Here is a 21,288-nt window from a genome sequence, read left to right as displayed (position 1 = left end):
CCACAGTACGTTAACTGTACTGAGGCCGGTCACTGCATGTCGCGCAAGCAGATGACTCATTCGCGCCGTGCAGAAGCAGCATAAACACAGCATTTCGGGTCCAATGCAGCCACATCAAAGTTAGCTCGCACGCAACCACCAGCCGTCAAGCTTTCAGCGCAGCCTTGCTTAATTACCAGCCTCAGTTGACGAAAAAATTCATTTATTAAACAGTGCTCAGAAATTGTCGTTCCTTTAATTGCTGTGCCTCATTTACTGCCGAACACAGAAAATATTCAGTTCTTTGGAGAGCTTGAATATATGTATTGTCCAGGTCCTGATATCCTCTGTGAGGCGGCTTACCTGTCTTGATGCTTACGTCCCGACCGATAAATGACGAGTATGTGGACCTCTTGAAGCCGCATAGCTCGTCGACCATGGCACCCGCATGGATATTTTAATGAGTATAGCGAGCAGAGCGCATGGTGTTCCATGATGCTGTCTAAAGGTCAGCCGTGCAAATAGGGTCGAACCTTTCCAAGTGCCTATAGAATTGCTAGACAGACATTTTCCGTGAAGGAGTAGTTACATTCTGCCTTGGTGAATGTGCGACTCGCATATGCGACAACATACTCGCTAAGCCCCGGATTTCATTGTGGCTGCACTGCTCGGAGGCCAACTCCCCTGGCATCAGTGTGGATCTTCGTGGGAGAGCCAGGATTTAAGTGCCAAAGGACAGGCTGTAAAGTGAGCAGGCGCCGCAAGGCCGTTAATTGGTAATCGCATGCTGGCGGCCAGGCCGATAGATCACCGGCGCCGTCTTTGAAAAGCCATGTAAGCGGGGAAATGATGGAGGCGATGATCGGTACAAAGCTGTGGAAGTAAGAGCAAACGCCTAGCGCTGGGGTCTGCCACTCTATTTCCTCTAGTTGAATGGAGCGTCGCTCCAAATTCATATGGCAGTGAGCACTTTCCTTTCATACTTAAATGAGCTCACAAACGTGCCATTTCAACCATCCCATCAAGGTTTAAAGAAGAGGGAGCAGACTGAAAGAAGTTCAAAGAATTACCTTCGCTTTTTTACACATTCATACAGCATCTAGACATTGACCAAGCCACAGACATTATTACTGCGCATATCATCTTTGGCGCACATTCCTCCATCTCTCGAGCTTCAATAAACACAAAAAACAGGCCCAGACCATGGTGGAACGAGGAGCGTAGGACTGCACGCCAAGAACAAAATAAAGCTTGGGGAACCTTCAGAAGATATCCGACAGTTGAAAACATCATTGCATTTAAACGAGCAAAAGCCAAAGGGAGACGAATTCGACGTGCTGCATAAACAGAGTGCTGGAGAACATTCCTGACCTCTATAAATTCATTAACTAATACACACAAGGTATGGAAATGAATAAGAGCACTTCAGGGTCAGATCACGAACACTCTCCCACTTATTAGCACAATATGTGACACATTAGAGGATCAGGCCAACGCCCTCGGCAGTAATTTGGAACATATCTCCAGCTCTTACCTCTCCAGATCTTACCTCGGACCTGTCTTGGCGCCATCATGTAAATTAAGTATGTGCGAAAGCTTGTCGTGTTTTGGGCTTCCTACGTCAGAACGCTAAACGTTTACCAGTGAAAACTAAAGAGTTGCTGTACCAGACCAATGTTCGTCCCATACTTTACCTCTCCAGATCTCCAGATCTTACCTCGGACCTGTCTTGGCGCCATCATGTAAATTAAGTATGTGCGAAAGCTTGTCGTGTTTCGGGCTTCCTACGTCAGAACGCTAAACGTTTTCCAGTGAAAACTAAAGAGTTGCTGTACCAGACCAATGTTCGTCCCGTACTCGAGTTTGCTTGAACGGTATGGGACCCACGTTTGAAATCTGATATCGAGAAACTAGAAAGAGTTCAAAACTTGGCTACTCGCTTTGTTCTTAAAGATTACGCAAGAAATTTCAGTGTATCTACAGCTAACCGTAGTCTAGGTTGGGATTCGCTTCAGCATCGTAGGAGGGTACTCAGACTAAACTTTTTTCACAATATATTTCATAACAAACAGGGATAGACAAAAGTTGTTATTTATTGAGTCCAGGCTACGTTTCACTAAGGAGAGATCACTCCTGTAAAATAAAAGAAATAAGTTGTAGAACCGAACTGTTTAAGCATTCTTTTTTCCCGAAAACTATTAGTGAATGAAATACGTTACCCACAAATGTCGTGACATTTATGTCCAATGGTGTATTTATGTATTCTTTGTAGTGTATCTTTGTTGAACATGCCGGGTTTTGGCTTGCAATTGTGAGTTAAGTGATATTTATGTTCTCCCTGTATTTCGTATGATTTCCTTCTTTCTCCCCCCCCCCCCAATTATTGCCTTGAAAAGGCGCTGTAGGTACTATCATAAATAAATAAATATTCAACAGAATTCCTTCGTCATAAAAAGATTGCAGAACGTAAGCCTCTTCACAACAAAAAAACATCATGTTACGGTTATAATTCTCCACTCGCCAAAAAACAGGAATTTCCCATTGCTTTTTCATCATGTAGGAAAACACCAAGGCAGCACAGGACTGTTCGGCCTAGAACAGGCCGGTGTACTTTGGCCGGTGATTTTGTGTCCGGCCGTTTTCCTGCAGCCATGTTCGGACCGTGTCCAAATGGGGGCCTTTTGGCCGTATACGGCCGTACTCCCATGGCTGTCCAACGGCCACTGTCCGTCGGCCCGTCGACCGGCTTACGGTCATACGGCCAGATTCCAGCCGTAGGGCTCCGGCCATTCCAAAGCCACCCGTGTACGGCCGAAGTACGGCCGCCGGCGGACAGTCGAGATGCGGTCGTCGGACTCCAGCCGGACTACAGCGACCGGAAATACGGCCGTGCTACGGGCATTGGAGTTCAGCCACAGTACGTTAACTGCACTGAGGCCGGTCACTGCATGTCGCGCAAGCAGATGACTCATTCGCACCGTGCAGAAGCAGCATAAACACAGCATTTCGGGTCCAATGCCGCCACATCAAAGTGAGCTCACACGCAACCACCAGCCGTCAAGCTTTCCGCGCAGCCTTGCTTAATTACCAGCCTCAGTTGACAAAAAAATTCATTTATTAAACAGTGCTCAGAAATTGTCGTTCCTTTAATTGCTGTGCCTCATTTACTGCCGAACACAGAAAATATTCAGTTCTTTGGAGAGCTTGAATAGATGTATTGTCCAGGTCCTGATATCCTCTGTGGGGCGGCTTACCTGTAATAAACGGGGAAAGAGGAGGGGGGGGGGGCGGCGGAGGGCGCATACTTTAGTGGGTTGAATTTCAGAGAGATAAATTGCGCCGCTTTTAGCCAATTTCTTTTAGGGCAATATTCCAGAACACTTTCATCCTATGACTACATAACCCATTTTTATAACAGCTGCTTGACCAATTTTGATGTATGTCAAACCGGCGTGAGTGTTTTACGAAGCGTTTGGTTCTCAACAAAGCACCCAGGAGCATTTAATATAACTCCTTCGCAAAAAAGTATGTCCAGTTTTTGCCCATTTTTCTTGCAAAGACATTTTCTACTCGATCAACTTTTCTGATGATCTTGCGCAGGGCTGATCCTCAGAAGGAGCGAACAGGTACTTTCATTTTCAATCTCTTTTAATGTTGTTTTCATGAGTATACGTCCACACCACTTAATAGTCCAAAAGAACTTAATTTTCTTCTAATGTCATACTACGTTCAAAAATTCTAGACGCGTTGCGAATGACGCCCTGCTTCAGGTGGCTGCAGTTGTATCCCTCTGTGTTCACGCTAGGAAAGGCGTTAAATTACAGTTACATAGTTTGTTTCAAACCAATAACATAGCAATGGTAGCATGCATACAGGACACCTTGCATACTGCAACGAATAGGGCAATAATAATTTATTGTTCAAGTTTGAATCCGTAGGGTTTTCAACCCGTCGGAGGCAAACTTGCGCCTCTGGAAGTTTATTTTTTTATTTATTTATTATTTTATTTATTTATTTATTTGTTTATTTATTTATTTATTTATTTACTATTTATTTATTTGATGGCTGCTTGCCTTTGCATGCATTACAGAATGGAGATACATAACACTAAGCATTAAATATGAGACAAAATAACAAAGTAATTCTACAAAGCGCGCTGAAAATCGTCAAAATAAACAGTTAATGCAATCATTCGTGGAAGATAATTACACTGCAGTATTGATGTAAAATAAAATGAATCGCGCAAGGCGTCACCTTTAAAGGAAAGTTAATAATTTGCTTCAAGCTAGCGGTCCCACTTTGCGATATGTAGAATGGCGCTTGGACATACTTCTCCCCTTCTACTCCAGTTTTCGAATGATAGATATTACGAAAAAAGTTCAACCTGTGGTTTCGTCTGTGATCTTTCACGTCCTGCCATTTCAGTTTACTTTTACTTTCTCTCATGCTAAGTTGAGCGTGCCAATTACCTAATACGAATCGGACTGACATATTCTGTATGTTTTCGAGCGTATCAACCAGCTCTTCGGTGTAGGGATATACGAAAACACATGCGTACTCCAAGATTGAGTGCACATGAGTGAAATACGGTTGTTCTTCTCAGTTAGATGGAGGTTCACTGAAATTTCGTCTCAGAAAGCCAAAAACATATGCAGCCGTAACTTTTATGGGGTGAACCTGCCTATTTAACCTCTAACCACTCCCTAAATAAACTCCTAGGTATTTATATTTCTCGGCCGTTGTCACAGCAGCATAATTTACGGTATACGTATTCAATTGGAATGAAGGTTTTCTTGTAAAGGTGCCGTTAACGCACTGTTTAACCTCCAAAAGCTTTTCTGAATCAGCACACCAGGATGTTATTAAATTCGAATAAAGCTGCAGGTATACCGAATCACGTTCATTCGCAATAGTCCGGTAAACCACACAGTACTTTTGAACAAAGCTATAGGGCCAATAGTAATTGTTGAATAAAGAGAAAGAAGCGCGCCACGAGGCAGGCAGCGGAAGCTCGCTCTACGAGCGCGGCTCTCGCGGCAGTCGTTCGTAGGCATCGCTGATAGCCGGACGTCTGGTTTACTGGTTCCCTTTCGCTACACATTCTCTGGTGCCGAAAACCCCCAGCCGTCCGGTCCCGCCGACTCGCGCCATGGAATCGCTTCGTCGCCGCCGGGGATTTCTTCGCGCCACCGTCACGAAAAAGATGACGGCACTCGACGCGCTCCTGCAGAACCCGGCTGCACCGACTCTCGAATTTCAGACGCTGCTGGACATAATTCTCGACAAGCAGCGAGCCTTGCACGAGCTGGACAGCCAGATTCAGGCGGCTCTCACAGACGAGGAATTCGACGCGGACGTGTTGGATGCCATTGACTACGACGAGCGCATCTGCGCCCTTCGCACGCGCGTGCGCTCCGTCACGAGCCCGGCCCCTTCAGCCAGCACAGCTACAGCCGAGTCTGGTGAGCCTTGCGGGAGCGCACCTTCTCAGCCTCGACCGGGCACCCCTCAGACAACGCAGGGAACCCGCTTCGCCGCACTCCCGAAGCTTCAGATACCGAACTTCTCGGGCGACCGACGCGACTGGCAAGGATTCTGGGACCAATTCGAGTCCAGCATCCACTCGAACACGACCTTGCCACGCGTCGAGAAGTTTAAGTACTTGCTATCGTACTTGACCGGACCTGCCACGGACGCGATCGAGGGCATCAGGCTGGCCGAAAACAATTACGACATCACTGTTAAAATCATTACAAACAGATTTGGGCGGAAAGACCTTCTCGTGGACGACCACCTGAAAAATTGCTCGCATTGGAGCCGGTGCAGAATTCGGCCGACACGGACAAATTGCGGGTCCTCTACGACACGGTCACGTTTCGCATAAACGCGTTGGAGGGCCTGGGCGTCTCCCCGGACCAGTACTCCGTTGTGCTCCATCGCGTACTGCTGCGGACCTTGCCGCACGACCTGGGCCTCCTGTACCGGCAAAGGCTGAAGGAGGAGCACCAGGACGCATCCGAGGTGTCCGCGTCCCCTTCCGCCAGATCCAAGGATGTCAAGGTGATCCTGGACTTTCTCCGCGTCCAGGTAGAGATCCGAGAGGAGAGCGCGTCCGATTGTTCGGTTCCGTCCACGCGCCGCGGCCAGGGGAGACAGCAGTCTTCGCCTCCGCGCACCGATCCGCCAACTGCGATGAGTCTCGGTACCCAATCGCCGTCTTCGGGGCTACACGGGTGTGAACTTTGCAACGCTCGGGACCACGACATCGCCTACTGCCGAGCGCCAATGTCGCCCGAGGAGAAACAGAAGCGTCTGCAGGCAAGCAAGTGCTGCTTCAGATGCGGCAAGGGCAATCACTTAGCAAAGCACTGCAGGTCAGCGAACAGTCTGGTATGCGGCCTTTGTTCACGTCGGCACCTTACTACGCTGTGCGACATTCAACGCCCGGCTGGAAGGTTCGAACCCCCCAGCAGAAGACCAGATCCCAGTCCCAGCGACAGGGCGACAAGCGGCACAGCCAACGCAGTGACGTCCGCTTCGACCAGTGCTGCAGGACTTACGCCAGTCCTTCTGCAGACAGGCCGTGCATGGGGCATCGGCACAAGCCGCCAGATGCTCGTCCGCTTTTTGTTGGATTCTGGCAGTCAGCGGACCTTCATCCGACGCGATGTGTCCCGCGCACTCGATTGTCCCGTCGACGGGGTCGAACATCTTACCATTGCTACTTTCGGAAACATTCGTACGAGCGCACCTGTTTCGTGCAACCGGGTCTCCTTGACGCTTAAAAGCCAGCACGATGGCCAGCGCATCACAATCGAGGGCCTAGAAGTCCCCAATATCTGTAACGTCACAAGCCCGCCCGTCAGCGAATATATTCTCAATTCGATGGCCGCTAAGTGTCATGTAGCGGCTGATGCCCGGCTTTCGGACACGTTTCAGGAGCATCAGATAAGCGGGCTGATCTGGTCGGACGCATATTGGAAGGTGGCCACGGGACGAATATCTCGGATTTGTCCCTCGCTAACAGCCGTGGAAACAGTTCTGGGCTAGACTGTGCAAGGTGCCCAACTTGAAAGCCCAAGTCCTTCGACCGCGCACTCCAGCACGCTGTTTTTGTCGCTCGGGGAAGCGCCCCCTGAAGACGCCGCCGCTGACGTTGAATTCTCGTCCATGTGGCGCCTGGAAGCAATCGGCATTCAGGGATTATCGGAAAACTCAGGATTCAATGACGCCGCCATCCTCCAGTTCCAGCTTGGAGTTCGCAAAGCAAGCGACCGCTATGAAGTGCCCCTTCTAATTCGAGAGCCAGGGCTCGATGTCTCCGATAACAATTATCGAACTGAAGCAAAACAGCGCGAAAAAACGAAGGACGAGGGAGAACACACACACGAGCGCTGACAACAACTGAGCATGTTTATTGCAATTATCGGCTTGCAGAGCAGAGACTCTGTATGCAGCTCAAACGCTTCCGCGGTCAGCCAGATTTACTACGGCAATATGACAAGACCATCCGCGCATACTTTGATGAGGGCCATGCGGAACGAGTGACCTGCGACAAGAGGATGGGAAACCGAACACCTACTATATGCCACACCATGGTGTCGTGCGTCGTGATGCTGTGACAACCAAGCTTCGAGTTCTTTTCGACGCGTCGTCTCATGTTCCCTGCCATTCATCCTTGAACAGCGTGCTACTGAAAGGCCCAAAGTTAGACGCAAACTTACTGAAGTTGCTGGTTGAGTTCCGGTGCAATCACGTCGTTCTCATGGCAGACATAAAGAAAGCGTACCTGCAGATGGTTATTCGCGAGGAACATCGGGACGCTTTAAGGTTCCTCTGGGTGGAGCACCTTCCGAATGAAGAAGACCCTCTTCCTCAGATAGTGCACTGTCGCATGACAAGAGTGCCATTCGGATCCACATCTAGCCCATTCCTACTCGCCGTAACACTTCGTCACCACCTAAAGGAATGTAAAGAGCAGTTCCCAGACACGGTCGCCAAGCTGGTCGACGCGTTTTACGTGCACGACCTTGTCGTCGGGGTCGACAACGCCGAGCAGGCCAAGCGTATCTACGCCGTGTCGAGGTCCATTTTGGCGGGTGCTGGTATGGAACTGAGGAAATGGGCCTCCAAACTTTCGTCCCTGCGAAGCCAATTCCATGAATACAACGTGGCTTTCGAAACGGAACGAGGGGACCCTTGTAACATGAAGGTGCTCGGTATGCAGTGGGACCGCTCAGACGACAGTGTCGTGCTAAGTGCGGACAATGTCGCCACCTTTGTATCCACAAAGCCAGTGACAAAGAAGACAATGCTGCAGTCGCTCGCGCGGCTCTACGACCCTCTAGGATTTCTTTCCCCTTTCACCGTTCGAGCGAAGATCATTTTCCAAGACATTGAAACTGCAGCATCCGTGGGATTCACCACTGCCGACGGCTCAACTCAATGCGTGGAACAGCTGGTGCAGCGAGCTCAGCGACCTAAGACGCATTTGCTTGCCACGGCATGCCTTCACGATGAAGTACACGGAACACGACACTCGAGAGCTCCACGTTTTCGCTGACGCAAGCCCGAGAGCCTATGGTACTGCAGTCTACGTCCGATCGTTATCATGGCAAACCGGAAGATGGGAAGTGAACCTGCTGCTCAGCAAAAGCCGCATTGCACCGATCAAAACCACCTCTCTTCCACGCCTTGAGCTCCTCGCCTGTTTGATAGCTGCCCGACTATTTGATTTCGTGAAACGGCTGCCGTGCCTGTCAGAAGTTCGGTCTTTCTTCTAGACCGATTCAAAAATCGCCCTGCATTGGATTGCGGGGGAACCGAGCCGATGGCCGCCATTCGTGAGAAATCGCGTGTCCGAGATACAACGTCTGACACAAGGCCAAGGGAAGTGGGCTCATTGTCGCAGCAAGGATAACCCAGCCGATTTGATTACTCGAGGCCTTGCCGCATCCGCTGTCGCAGCCACAGAAATGTGGTGGCATGGCCCACATTGGCTTGCACTGCCATCTCAGAATAGACCAACGGACAGAGAAAGAGTTGCGGACGTCGGTGTGCCGCCATTTCTACAGACAGCTTCATGCGCGCTAGTAACAACGCCAGCTGAGCCGTTGCTGAGTATCAAGTCGTACAGTCGGTACTCCAGGCTTCTTCGGGTAACTGCCTGGATACATCGCTTCTTCGAAAATACGCGAAAGTTAACGCATTCAGCAAGGGGACCACTGACGAGCGATGAAGTTCTCAAGGCGAAACGCTACTGGCTCCGGTTCGTACAGAAAGAAGCTTTTCCGGAGGATATGCGAGCGTTGTCACGTGGTCAGCGTGCCGGAACTGCAACTCGCCTCATTTTACTACGGCCGTTTTTGGACGACGATGGAATCCTGCGCGTCGGCGGACGCCTACAGCAGTTAGGATCCTCGGTTGACACCCGTCACCCCGTCATCCTGCCGGGCCGTCACGACTTTTCCCGCTACTAATCATCGCAACCCACCAGCGCCTGTTGCACGCGGGTGTTGACAGCACTCTCACAGAACTGAGAGACCGATTTTTGATTGTCAAGGGTCGTCAAGTGGTGAAGACAGTGCTGCACGGATGCTTGCTTTGTCGTCGACACAAACTCACACCAGAAACAGCTCCAGTTGCGCCTCTACCCCGAGATCCTATCACTGAATCCAGTCCGTTCGACGTTGTCGGTGTAGACTTCTGTGGACCGCTGTTCTGTCGCACGAAGAATCCTGCGCAAACAAAGGCCTACGTCGCCGTTTTCTCCTGTGGTGTGACACGAGCCGTCCACCTTCAGCTCACATCTCAGATGACGTCATCGAGCTTCTTGTCTGCTTTCAGGCGGTTTATCGCTAGACGCGGTATTCCATGGACAATTTACTCGGATAACGCCTTAGCTTTCCACCACTGCGCACGCTCTCTCCGTTCGGCTCCGGAAGTCCCCGTCCTTGATTTTTGCAGTGGCCGCAACATCTCCTGGAAATGTAACGACGAAAGAGCTCCGTTGTGGGTGTTTTATTTTTGTTTTTTTTCTGTTAGTTATGATTACATCTGTGTTACGTGGTCCGTCCTCCATGCCTTGTAACGGCTTCCTGCGCCTTTGTCAAGCTGCTCGAGCAGCTTTTAGCCAGAAAGTCGTCCAGATGCTTCTGGGAATAAACTGAACTGAACTGAACTGAACTGAACGCTTATTCCGGCTCACCAAGGAGACATTACGGCGAATCCTCGGCCGCAGTTGCCTGACTACTGAAGAGCTGCAGACGACGCTTTGCGAAGTCGAGGCAGTAAATAACAGCCGGCCCCTTACGTATAACTCGGTAGACGCGGCTGAGCCATACCCGCTAACCCCAGCGCACTTCTGGCTGGGCAAAAGCAATACGTGCCTGCCTCAGCAACTCGGCCTTCCAGAACCGCTGTCCATGGGCAGCGAGCTACGCAGACGAGCTCGGCACCGTCAAATCATAACGGAGCGTCTTTGGCGTCGATGGAAACGAGAGTACCTCCTGTTGCTCCGATCCGCTCACGAAACAACAGCGCAGCTTCCCTCCAGGCTCCAAGTGGGGGACGTAGTGCTCGTACAGGACAATTCGCCGCCGGCCTTCTGGCAACTTGGGCGCATTCTTCAACTATTTCCCGGACGCGACGGAGTTGTGCGCTCGTGTTCCCTACGCCTGTCATCGGGACGGGAAATACGTCGTCCAGTGCAGCGGCTGTGCTTTTTTGAAGCAAACCCCTGATCAACTTGGGGCGGCGGGAGTATGCTGAATAAAGAGAAAGAAGCGCGCCACGAGGGAGGCACCGGGGGCTCACTCCACGAGCGCGGCTCTCGCGGCAGTCGTTCGTAGCTATGGCTGATAGCCGGACGTCTGGTTTACTGGTTCCCTTTCGCTACAGTAATAACAATGCAAAAACCGATTCATTCAGTTCATAGGATGAAATGTACTACGCAGAAGGTGATATGGAACACCATCATTTGCTTTTTTTGAGTCCAAGAATATACAGTCAACCACTTTAAGCTTATCTATTGCAAGAGCCAAATCGTGCGTGAACTCAACAATCTGAGTTGAGCAAGAAAATCCTGATTAAATCCGTGTTTGCTAGGATGCTGGCAATTATTTTTAACCAAATGAGTCATATCCCATGAGTAGCTAAGCTCACCTTCAAACATCGGAACTAAATTAACAGCTAGGCTTCGTCAGGGACAAGGCTCTGTTGTTATCGCAAATTTAAAATATTTTTTTTCTAAATAGGCAGTCGTAAAATCCCATGAAGTTGATAAAATCTCATGAAGTAAAATCCCATGAAGTTGATAAAAGGGCATGAAGTTGATCCTACCAATGCACGAGCGAGTCTCTTCTACGTTTATCACCAACAACATAGCGCAACATTGCTTGTCGCAGTTTAATTGTAAGCAGAATAACTTGCGCTTTTGCTCGCACTTGCCTTTCTTTGGTGGGGAGTCCTTGACATGGTGGCGGTTTAGCTCCTGCGTGGTGGCCGCTTGCTCGACGCCCTTGAAGGCCAGTTATTTTGGTGAACCATCTCCATCTCGGATCGGGCATCTCTGCCGGGTCGATGTCTCCAATGCTCTCCATTTCTTGAGGGCGCGAACAGCCTCGAGCTGATGCGTCGACGAAGCCGGCGGCAGAGGCATGGTAGCGGCGATGACTGGCGAGGCCTAGCTCACCCGTCGGTGTGGCACAGTCTTCTTGTGGCAAAAAATGAAAAATCGATGGCTTAAAAGGTTCCCTGCTAATGTCCAGTGAGTGCTTGCACCTTGTCCGTTCACCGAGAACACTCATTACTGTTTGATAAACGATGTTCGTCCATTTAAAACGTAGAAACACGGAGCGGATGAAAAACGCGTCCCCGTCGTTCGGCTCCCTAGCGGCTTTTTCTACCCCCCAAAAAAAACCGGTCGGTCTCCTTCCAAACACGTCTGTGCATGAATTCTCGGCGCCCAGGCGCGAGCCGTTGTTCGGCTGTATGCCGTTTGCCGAAAAAATGACGTATAACCAGATACCTTACGTAGGCCGGTCTCCTCTTGAACACCGGTTGCCAAATATTCTGTGGCCATTCGCTTGCCGTAATTCGGCCGAGGATAGCTAACCGAATAAAAAACGTATATTCTAAGGCCATACGTCGGCCGGTATCCTTCATAACACTGGTTGCCCGAAGAAAACGAATATTCTACCGCCGGACGCGCGGTTCACCGTTGAAACAATGAATGCACGGCAGCCGCGCTCCGGCCGGTCTCCTTTCGAACACCAACTGCCGCAAGAATACGCATATTCTGTGGTCGGTCGCTTGCCCTGCTTCGGCCGATTACCGCTTCCCGAAGAAAAAACGGATGCCCTAAGGCCGTACTTCGGCCGTTCTCTTTCTCAACATCGGCAGCCGTAAGTCTGACAGCCGGTTAGCTGCCGTTGTGCGTCCGGACACGGGCGCACGGAAAAATGCCGAAGCGCTGGTTGCCGAATGTTGGCCGTCCAACGCGTGATCAGTGGCTGCCAGAACCTGGATTCCGGCCGGACATGCCAGAAAGCAGCCATAGACGGGCCAGTCTTGGGGCACACTTTCTGTGCTGCAGCTCCAGGGTAAACAACATACGACACGATAAAACATGTACACCAAGACAGGCTTGAAGCAGTTCTTTACCTTTTTACTTTATATGGCACACAGGACGACTTCCAAAGTCATGGAAAGAGGCAATTACCATTCCTGTGCTAAAGCAAGGGAGAGACCCAGGTCTACCTAGCAGCTACAGGCCAATAGCCCTTACAAGCTGCTTGTGTAAATTGTTTGAAAAAATGATAAACCGGCATTTACTCTATTTCTTGGAATTTCATGGTGTGCTGGATAATCACCAATCAGGTTTTTTAGTACATCGTTCCACATACGACAAGCTTGTTTTCTTTGAATCTTCTGTACGAGACGCTTTTGTTCACAAACTGTCATGTTGGTATTCTTTGACATAGACAAGGCGTATAATACCATGAGGCGCCACGGAATTTTACTAGACTTAGACTCGCTGGGAAGGTGCGGAAACATGTTAAATTTCATTACAAGTTACTTAACCCACCGTATTTTCAGAGTTCGTGTAGGTTCCTCACTGTCGCAAACCCTTACCCTAGAAAATGGCGTTCCTCTGGGGGTGTCTTGAGTTGTACGCTTTTTTTGTCAACATAAATTCTCTGAAAAATGCCTTGCCACGCTCTTTATTCTATTCTGTTTATGTGGATGACATCCAGATAAGTTTCAAATCATGTAATGTAGCAGTCTGCGAAAAACAGATGCAATCTGTAGTTACAGGCTGTCAAAATGAGCCACCGAAAATGGCTTTCGTTTAAACGCCGACAAAATCTCCTGTGTTTCGCTTTCTAGGCAGCTAGGCATCATAGTGGAACCGTGCATTACGCTCAATGGACACCAAATCCCAGTGAAGGATAGACAGAAGTTTTTGGGTATTTTGCTCGAGAAAAACATCACTCATCCCAGATATTCAGCAACTCAAAATGAAGTGTATGCCGTCCTTAAACATACCTTAAGTTTTATCACACCAATCCTATGGCACTAACAAGACATGCTTAGTGACAATATTCCGTAGCCTAATTATCTCCTAAATTGACTATGGAAACATTGTGTATCAGTCGCATTCAAAAACAGCCCTCAAGAGGCTCAATGCTATTCACCACCTGGGACTCCGGCTAGCTACGGGTGCTTTCCGTACGAGGCCCGATTTAAGTCTTTATGTAGAGTGTGACATGTGGTCCCTAGAACACCAGCGTAAATTCAGTGCACTTTTGTGTGCCGTTAAAGTGGCCTCGCTACATCAGCATCCCTGTAACACCATACTAAGCGATCACACTACCGCAAACTTGTTTTTAAAATGCCCCGCACTGCCCCAACCTTTTTTTTACAGCCACATCTGAGGCCTCTGAGTTAGGAATATTTTGCACGGACACTAAAAAACTGTTTTGTGGATTTTATTGCACCTTGGAAACTTTTACTCATTTCATGCGACTTGTCACTTGTTAAAATTGATAAACACCGAGCCCCTCAGGTCCTCATACAACACTTCCTAAGTATGCAACAGCAATTTCAATGCACAGTATTCTACACTGAAGCAGCCAAAAAACGCTCTGCAGTAGCATGTGCGGCACTTGTACCAAACTTCTCCTGCTCAAAAACAATGAACCTATGCAAGCATAGTCACTGCAGAAGCATACAGTATTGCTATGGCTGTTGAACACCTAATACAAACCATAATACCAAGGTCAGTTATATACACAGGCTCACTTAAGGTTGTAACGGCTTTATCGTCTGGCAAAAGCTACAAAAACACATATTTCAACCAGGTTCTAAAGACTATTATGTGTGCATACTCCATGGAGCTCCAAATTACAATCTGCAGCGTCCCCGGCCATTGAGGAATAGTTGGCAATGAGTCTGCTGACAGGCAAGCAGCTCCGCCACCCACCGTGATGAGGTTGACGTGATATTAATAGCTTACACTTATCTAAAGGCTCTCATCAGGCGCAAACTCCGCAAGCAATGGCAAGAAGAATGGGACACACAGACAGAGAACAAATTTCGTGTAATTAAAACCAAAAATGGGCAAATACATAACAGACAAGCGGAACAGAATCATTGAAGTGACACTTTGCAGATTACGTATAAGACACACACACGGCACACATGCTTACCTTTTAAATGGCACACAAAGTCCACAATGTCCAATATGCGGACAAGCACTTACCGTTATTCACATCCTTGTCGAATGCAAAGAACACGACGCTGACAGACGCAAACACTTTCTTGAACTCTACAAGCACGACATCCCGATTCACCCAGCACATTTCCTCCCAGACAATCCCGTGTTTGCATGCAGTCGTGTCCTAGAGTATTTAGCATCGGATTTTTACAAACAGATTGATTGATTCTGGCGTTTAACGCGCTGACGCAACGCAGGCGATGAGGCGCGGCGTAGTGGAGGGCTCTGGATTAATTTTGACCACCTGGGGACCTTTATCGTGCGCCGAAATCTCGTACACACGGGCGTTTTTGCTTTTCGCCTCCATCAGAAAAGCGGCCGCCGCGGCCGGGAATCCAACCCGCGACCTCGTGCACAGCAGCGCAACGCCTTAGCCACTGAGCCACCGCGGCGGGTGATTTTTACAAACAATTACGTATCGACGAGAATCGTTTCACCGATCTCCCTCACTGAAAGCTAAACTCCATTTCCATTCACCACTTATAGTTTTTAGCGGAATGGCCCTCTACACCAATAGGTTGCTTTTAATAAAAACGCCCCCTACATCATTTTTTAATTATTTCACTTAAAGAAGTATACCACCAAACAAATATACAAACCCTGGTATTTGGCGCTCTTTGGCCAAGCTGCCCTTGCGCCAGTAAACAACACATACAACCTTTTTAGATAAAAGGGTGTAAAAAAGTTTAGTGTGAACTGTATTTGTTTGGGGACCTCACATCGTTCCGATATCATTAAGCGCGAGAATTGCCTGTGTAACGGCTTCTGCCCTTTGGGTCATTGTCTGCCTCAATACAGTCGCCATAACGCGCGAAGTACGGTTAGCGTTAACTTAGATTGCACCAAAACGAATGAGTGATATTGCAACTATTTCCAATATTCCGTCAATAATTGCATCCGAACCTACCGTGAGTAGCCGGATATAATTCGGAGATAAAGCTTGTGACGTATCTCTCAAAAAGTTGTTTCGGTTTTGGCGCCTTACTATCGCATACATATGCATGTCACGGGGCATAGACTAAGTTATTCACAGGCACTCGAGTAGGTTTAAATAAGGAGCGTTCATACCAAACCCAGTTTAACCATTGGCGGCTTACTGTCGCATCATTGAGTGAATTGAAGCACATTGAAAGTGCAGACATAATTTGTCCAGGAAGATTAAGTCAAACTACTACCTTTAAGCAGTGCCCTCCGGAACAAAGCGCTGTTATCAAGATTCAAAGCGCTGTTATCTCGAATCACCAATTATATGGAAGTACCTGTGCCATTGCACGAGTAGTTTTCAATGCCTTAAAGGAAGCAACGCTAGCCATGTTAAACAATGGCGATCCCCTTCGAATCTACGTGAATGTGATATCATGTTTGACATTTTTGATGAACAGACACTTTGATCAACGACATTTGAAAGTGTTTATGAAGGCATGCCGAGGAAAATAAAGTCCGCCCAGTGCACATTATTTAATACCGAGTCGGAACAAGTTAAGATGAGGTCGAACAATTTATTCATTATTTGCACGAGGTAGAAAAACAGAACGGAACTGATACAAATTTTCTTTACCAACAACCTTGGGATACCGCTGGAGCGCGGAAAAAATAATCTGCATCAATGGAAAAAACCATCGCTTCCCCTTACGAAGACAGTCCCTCATGAACACCATACTTTAGTCCTCAAGAAACGGCGTCTGATAAGGATGTTTATTTCAAGTAGGTGTGTGGCACAGTAAGGCTGTTATCAGAGGGTTCGTTGTCAGCTGGTGGATGTCCGCGATCTGGCCAAACGCGAAAATGTAGACAGGTACGGCATTCCTTCAGTTATATTGCACCCGATGTGGTAGTCCAGTTCACTGTTGAAAACGGCCCACCCCTCGGATCGGTGCACAACGTATTCGGCCATCTGAAAAAAAGAACGTTGAAGAAGTAAACCAATCTAGCACTTTCTGAACGGAAAACCAGGCTCTTGCATGATTAGTCTGCGTTGCTACCCATCTCCGCATTTTTGGAATATGCCTGTCGACTCATTATTCTAATTATGCTAGAATCTAGCAGTACCCTACAAAATTTACACGCGTAACAGGGAACACATTGATCTCCAGCATTCGTTCTGCCAGAAGTAGAATTTCACAGCTTCGCTCTTTTCATTTCAAGTGGTGAATAACAATATTTCAGCTGAAAAGCAATCCCTAACCAAGCTAGGACGCAACAGACAAAAAGAAAAAAAAAGGCACAACTTGCCAGTGATTCTGTAATGTTCTCCTGCGTCGTGGCCAAAAAGTGATGTCGTTTATCGGCTTCCCAAATCATGTATGCCGCGGCCTCTGTGTTGTCAAAATTTAAATCCACATTTTCAATTCTGCAGATAACAGTCGCATCCATTAGAAAAGCCCTATGGCAAGGTTCACCGTAGCGGGCAATCGGTTTGTCCCCAACAAATACCATGACGCCGCATGACGAGGAGAACATAACGCGGAACTCCAATGTCTTGGCCCTTAAGTGCGCCACAGTCTTGTTGGCGATATTCTGCAAAGAATAACAAAGCAGATATTCAGTGCAACGTCTTTGCGTAAAAACGGTGGAATGAAAGACTGCTTGCCATCTTTTTCCAGCATGTACCTTATTGGCTGCCCTCTGATCTACTCATCTGTCGACAACCCAGAGTACCAACATCAATTGGATCTATATCGCCGTGTTTCCAACTGCCCATGTATTCTGTGAGATAACTGAAGCATGGAACGATACATTGACCTGACGCATCGAATACCAGGCAAAGATTTATTGTGAGAGGTAAAATCTTTATTCATGACTTCAAATTTAAGAAAATGCCTGGTCCTTGCTTACTATACTGCAAACGTCACGGAAAGACGATAGTTGTCGGCAGAGCTCACCTATGTCACGCTGTTCCCCTCCCGCCTCGCGCTTCTCTAGAGACGGACAAAACGGCTCACTTGCATGAGCCGCTCTGAATGGCTCAGTTCACTGCAGGTAACTGATTCCTTTGAACGGCTTAGCACCTTTATAAGTCTGTACCCGCCGTGGTGGCTCAGGGGCTAAGGCTTTGGGCGGCTGAGAACGAAGGCGCGGGTTCCATTAGCGGTCGCGGCGGCCGTTTTTCTGGTGAAAGCGAAAACCAAGAACTCTCGTGTGTTAAAGGGGTCAGCGCACGTAAAGATGTAGAGTTAGTAAACATCATTCTGGAGCCCTCCACTACGGAGCACCTCACACCACGTGTTCTTGCTGCGCGTTAAACCCCACAATCGGTCGAAACCAATTGATTGATTGATTGATTGATTGATTGATTGATTGATTGATTGATTGATTGATTGATTGATTGATTGATTGATTGATTGATTGATTGATTGATTGATTGATTGATTGATTGATTGATTGAAGGGTTTAACGCCCCGACAGAACGCAGGCGATGGGGCGCGCCATAGTGGAGTGCTCAGTACTAATTTCGATCACCTGGGGATCTTTAACGTGCGCCGAAATCTCGTACACACGGGCGATAACGCTTTTTACCTCCATCAAAAAAGCGGCCGAGCCGCCGGGAATTGAACCCGCGACCTCGTGCTTAGCAGCGCTACGCCTTAGCCACTTAGCCAGCGCGCCGCGTAAATCGATACCTAGCTTCCATTGTGTCACCAGCGGTTACTTAAACATAGCGAAAAAAGAGCAGTTCTAGATTAAGGAACACACTTACCGATCACGAAGTACAACAGCATACCATTATCGCATAAACCACTTATTATTATAGATTTAAAGCGCTCCTAGACGCGTTTACTGAGCGCGGAAAAAATCTTAGTGACCATTCGGTTTTCACTACCAATTTCATTCGTTAAAGGATTGCCGATCTATTGTACGCACGCTTAGCTTTCACGCTTCCATCAACTTTCTTTGGGAAGGAATGGTAATTTTTTGCGCTTAGTCGTGTCTGGTTCCTGGAGTTTGTTTTTGACTTACTGGGGCGTTTCTTTGTTTGAGTAATATTTCATAAATTTTTCCCTAAGTTTGTTATTTTCGTTAGCTGCGCCTTAACCTCTCTAAAAGGTTGTGCAGCACTATTAAAGCTGTTGAGTGGTCATTCAGGTTTTTGAGCCGAATTGGCTCTCCACTTGCATTCGCAGAACGCCAATCCAATGTCCTCCTGCAGTACATTATTTCTTTGGTGACTGTGTTACGAAACCCAATGAGAATACCACCGTCAGCTTCCCGCGCAGCATTGATTCAATGTCCGTTTCTACGCACAGCACGCAGTTAAAAAATAGTGCAGATGACATCTACCAAAGTTGCTGCATTTACGATCCGTGCTTAACGACCGCGGAATGCCAGCGAAGAGAAAAAGACGAGCAGAACCGGGTTTTAAACGCCTTCGCCCAGGATAGGCAGAGTGTCTCTGCGATAGTGTGCCATAAGGTATTAGCGTGAACGGTTATCGCTGTGGAATGCTGGTTAATTTGACTGAGGCACCGAAATGTAAGTGTTTAGGAGTGTTTATTTTGTAATGTCTCCTGAGTCCTGAACGTTTTTGGGGCTTCCTTGACAGAAAGAAACAGTAAAAACATTTTTTCAGCAATATTCAAGCTTTAGAAAAGCGGGTAAACAAATGGTAGTTAGCTCAAGGGTGGAACCTGAAGTCCAGGGCTCAAGAAGCAGTGGCTCATTTTTTTGCTGTTTCACTCAGCTCAGACCTATGTTGATTTAATGAGCTAGTCGAAGCTGCCTCCCACGTCTCGATAAAACAGAAATGTTTAAAATGTGACTAGTTCTACCCTTAGAAATTCATTGGACACTGCTCCGTTGCGTGTAAGACGGTCAATGTTTTCGCGAATTACAGGTTCAAGATAAATGTCGGATGTTCCTAGTAAACCTGTTTCCCCAGATGAATTTGTAAATACGTTTCATCCTACGCTTAGGAAGACGTGTTCCTAGGCGTAAGCGACCTTCTTAACGTTCTAGGGGCGAAACACGTAAAGAGCTAGGGCTGTCGGCGTGTGCTGTCGTCGTTGTTGTCTACTGATGTAGTCACAGTACAAAACACCGGGGTACTCGTTTCCAAACTGCTCGCGCTAGAACGCAACGCGCACTGAAAGAACACACCAACACGCTCGTTTTCCATTACCTCGTGCTAGAACGCTTCGTTCTTCAAAGACACATGCCTTTAACAGCAAAGCTGTATACCTCTACTCCACCAAATCATACTTGGCATGCTCTGGGGTGTGACACGAAGACAACTTACGGTCTGTATTCCCGCACTATGTACGATCTCTGACTTAGAAGCGCATAAACCTCAACAACTCCATGAACATTATTATAAATAGATGAGTAAAAGAATCCAAGAAACGCATTATTCATATTAACTGGAATTTGCTTCGTGACTGCTGCTTGTTGCTATTCAATGTACATTTGTATATAGTTAAAACAAAATCCTCTTCTGTCTCTGTTCGCCCATTGGCTGCAATTTTGCGGCGCGCAACACCGGTATACACTGCATGCTTCCCCCCATCCCCAGGTACCACGTTACTACAGATGGCAAGGCATTTTTTCAGCGAGGGGATAGCTGTTCTTGTGGCGGCAAGAGGCACGGTATATGAGTTAGTGTGCCTCGTTATTGGTGCTTCGTTCTCTCCCTGAACCTTCTTCGCAAGGATCCAGGTGACTGCTAATTTCTACATTGTACCTGAGAGTATCTAACCGCAGCATTTAGGTATTCTGCCTGCAGTAACAGTTTAATGCCTTCTGAGAGTATGTAGTCATGTTTCCGCTTCTATTGCGCTAGTCGGATTGCCAAAAAGATGGCTCCAACGTCCGCTTCTTAGTTCCGATGTAAGGGTAAAGAAGCCTCAAAGGCCAGAATAGCTGCCTACAACAATTGGTGACTCGTATTTTCGTACATCCCGGAGCCGCTGTATACTGTGTTCATGAGTTTTCAACTTTCCTCGAATGTGTATCATCACCTAGCCATTCTGCAGGACTTCTGTAGGTCTACACCCATGTGTTTGGTCGCGGATAGCGGTTCTGTGGCGTTCCTAGATCGGCGGCATGTCCATCATGCCGTCAAGTCGCTAATTTTTTGGAGGAGGAGGGGTGGGGCCGTTGCCTGTCTGCCCTACGGTGGCCCGTCTCGATTTTTTTTCCTTTTCGCTTTCTTGGTGGTACTATTGTTGTTTCTGATGTCTTAAAGGCAATAAAAGACCGTGAAATGATTGTCCTCCTTTCAAATTTTACTGGCCGCTGCACCATATTTAAGGTTAAAGCCAGCCCTGGTATCGGGATTCCTCACTTGTAGCTTCCGAGTGCCAGCGATGACATATTTCTACGGCGGGCTGATAAACACACCTAATAGCGGACGGCACGCAGCCACGGGAAACTCGCAAATTGATCCTAATAATCCTGTAGCGTACAAAAGCGAGGGCCGACAGCAGTACCACCTTCCCGTTTCATTCGACTGCCCCAAACTTGTTCATCCGAGCTGTGCGCCTCATTCGTTGTTCTTTCCCTTTCCAATCAATCATTCTAGTTACTCCTAACGTTCG

At 47.9% G+C, this 21,288-nt stretch overlaps 2 protein-coding genes across 2 annotated transcripts; both read left to right on the top strand.

Moving 5' to 3' along the window:
* The first annotated feature begins 5,128 nt into the window (after positions 1 to 5,128).
* Positions 5,129 to 7,029, top strand: LOC144180026 (uncharacterized). Its single transcript, XM_077708433.1, has 2 exons — positions 5,129 to 5,719; positions 5,806 to 7,029. Exons 1-2 carry the CDS (start codon positions 5,129 to 5,131, stop codon positions 7,027 to 7,029), a joined length of 1,815 nt encoding a protein of 604 aa, XP_077564559.1.
* A 715-nt stretch (positions 7,030 to 7,744) lies between these two features.
* LOC144180025 (uncharacterized) lies at positions 7,745 to 8,542 on the top strand. The gene has a single exon (XM_077708432.1). The coding sequence runs from the start codon at positions 7,745 to 7,747 to the stop codon at positions 8,540 to 8,542; it is 798 nt and encodes a 265-aa protein (XP_077564558.1).
* Positions 8,543 to 21,288: the final 12,746 nt, after the last annotated feature.

This window comes from Haemaphysalis longicornis, unplaced genomic scaffold (assembly GCF_048455015.1).
Source record: "Haemaphysalis longicornis isolate Haplotype H1 unplaced genomic scaffold, Haemaphysalis longicornis Haplotype H1 scaffold_4, whole genome shotgun sequence".
Taxonomy (NCBI): Eukaryota; Metazoa; Arthropoda; class Arachnida; order Ixodida; family Ixodidae; genus Haemaphysalis; species Haemaphysalis longicornis.
This window is presented reverse-complemented; position numbering and strand designations above follow the sequence as displayed.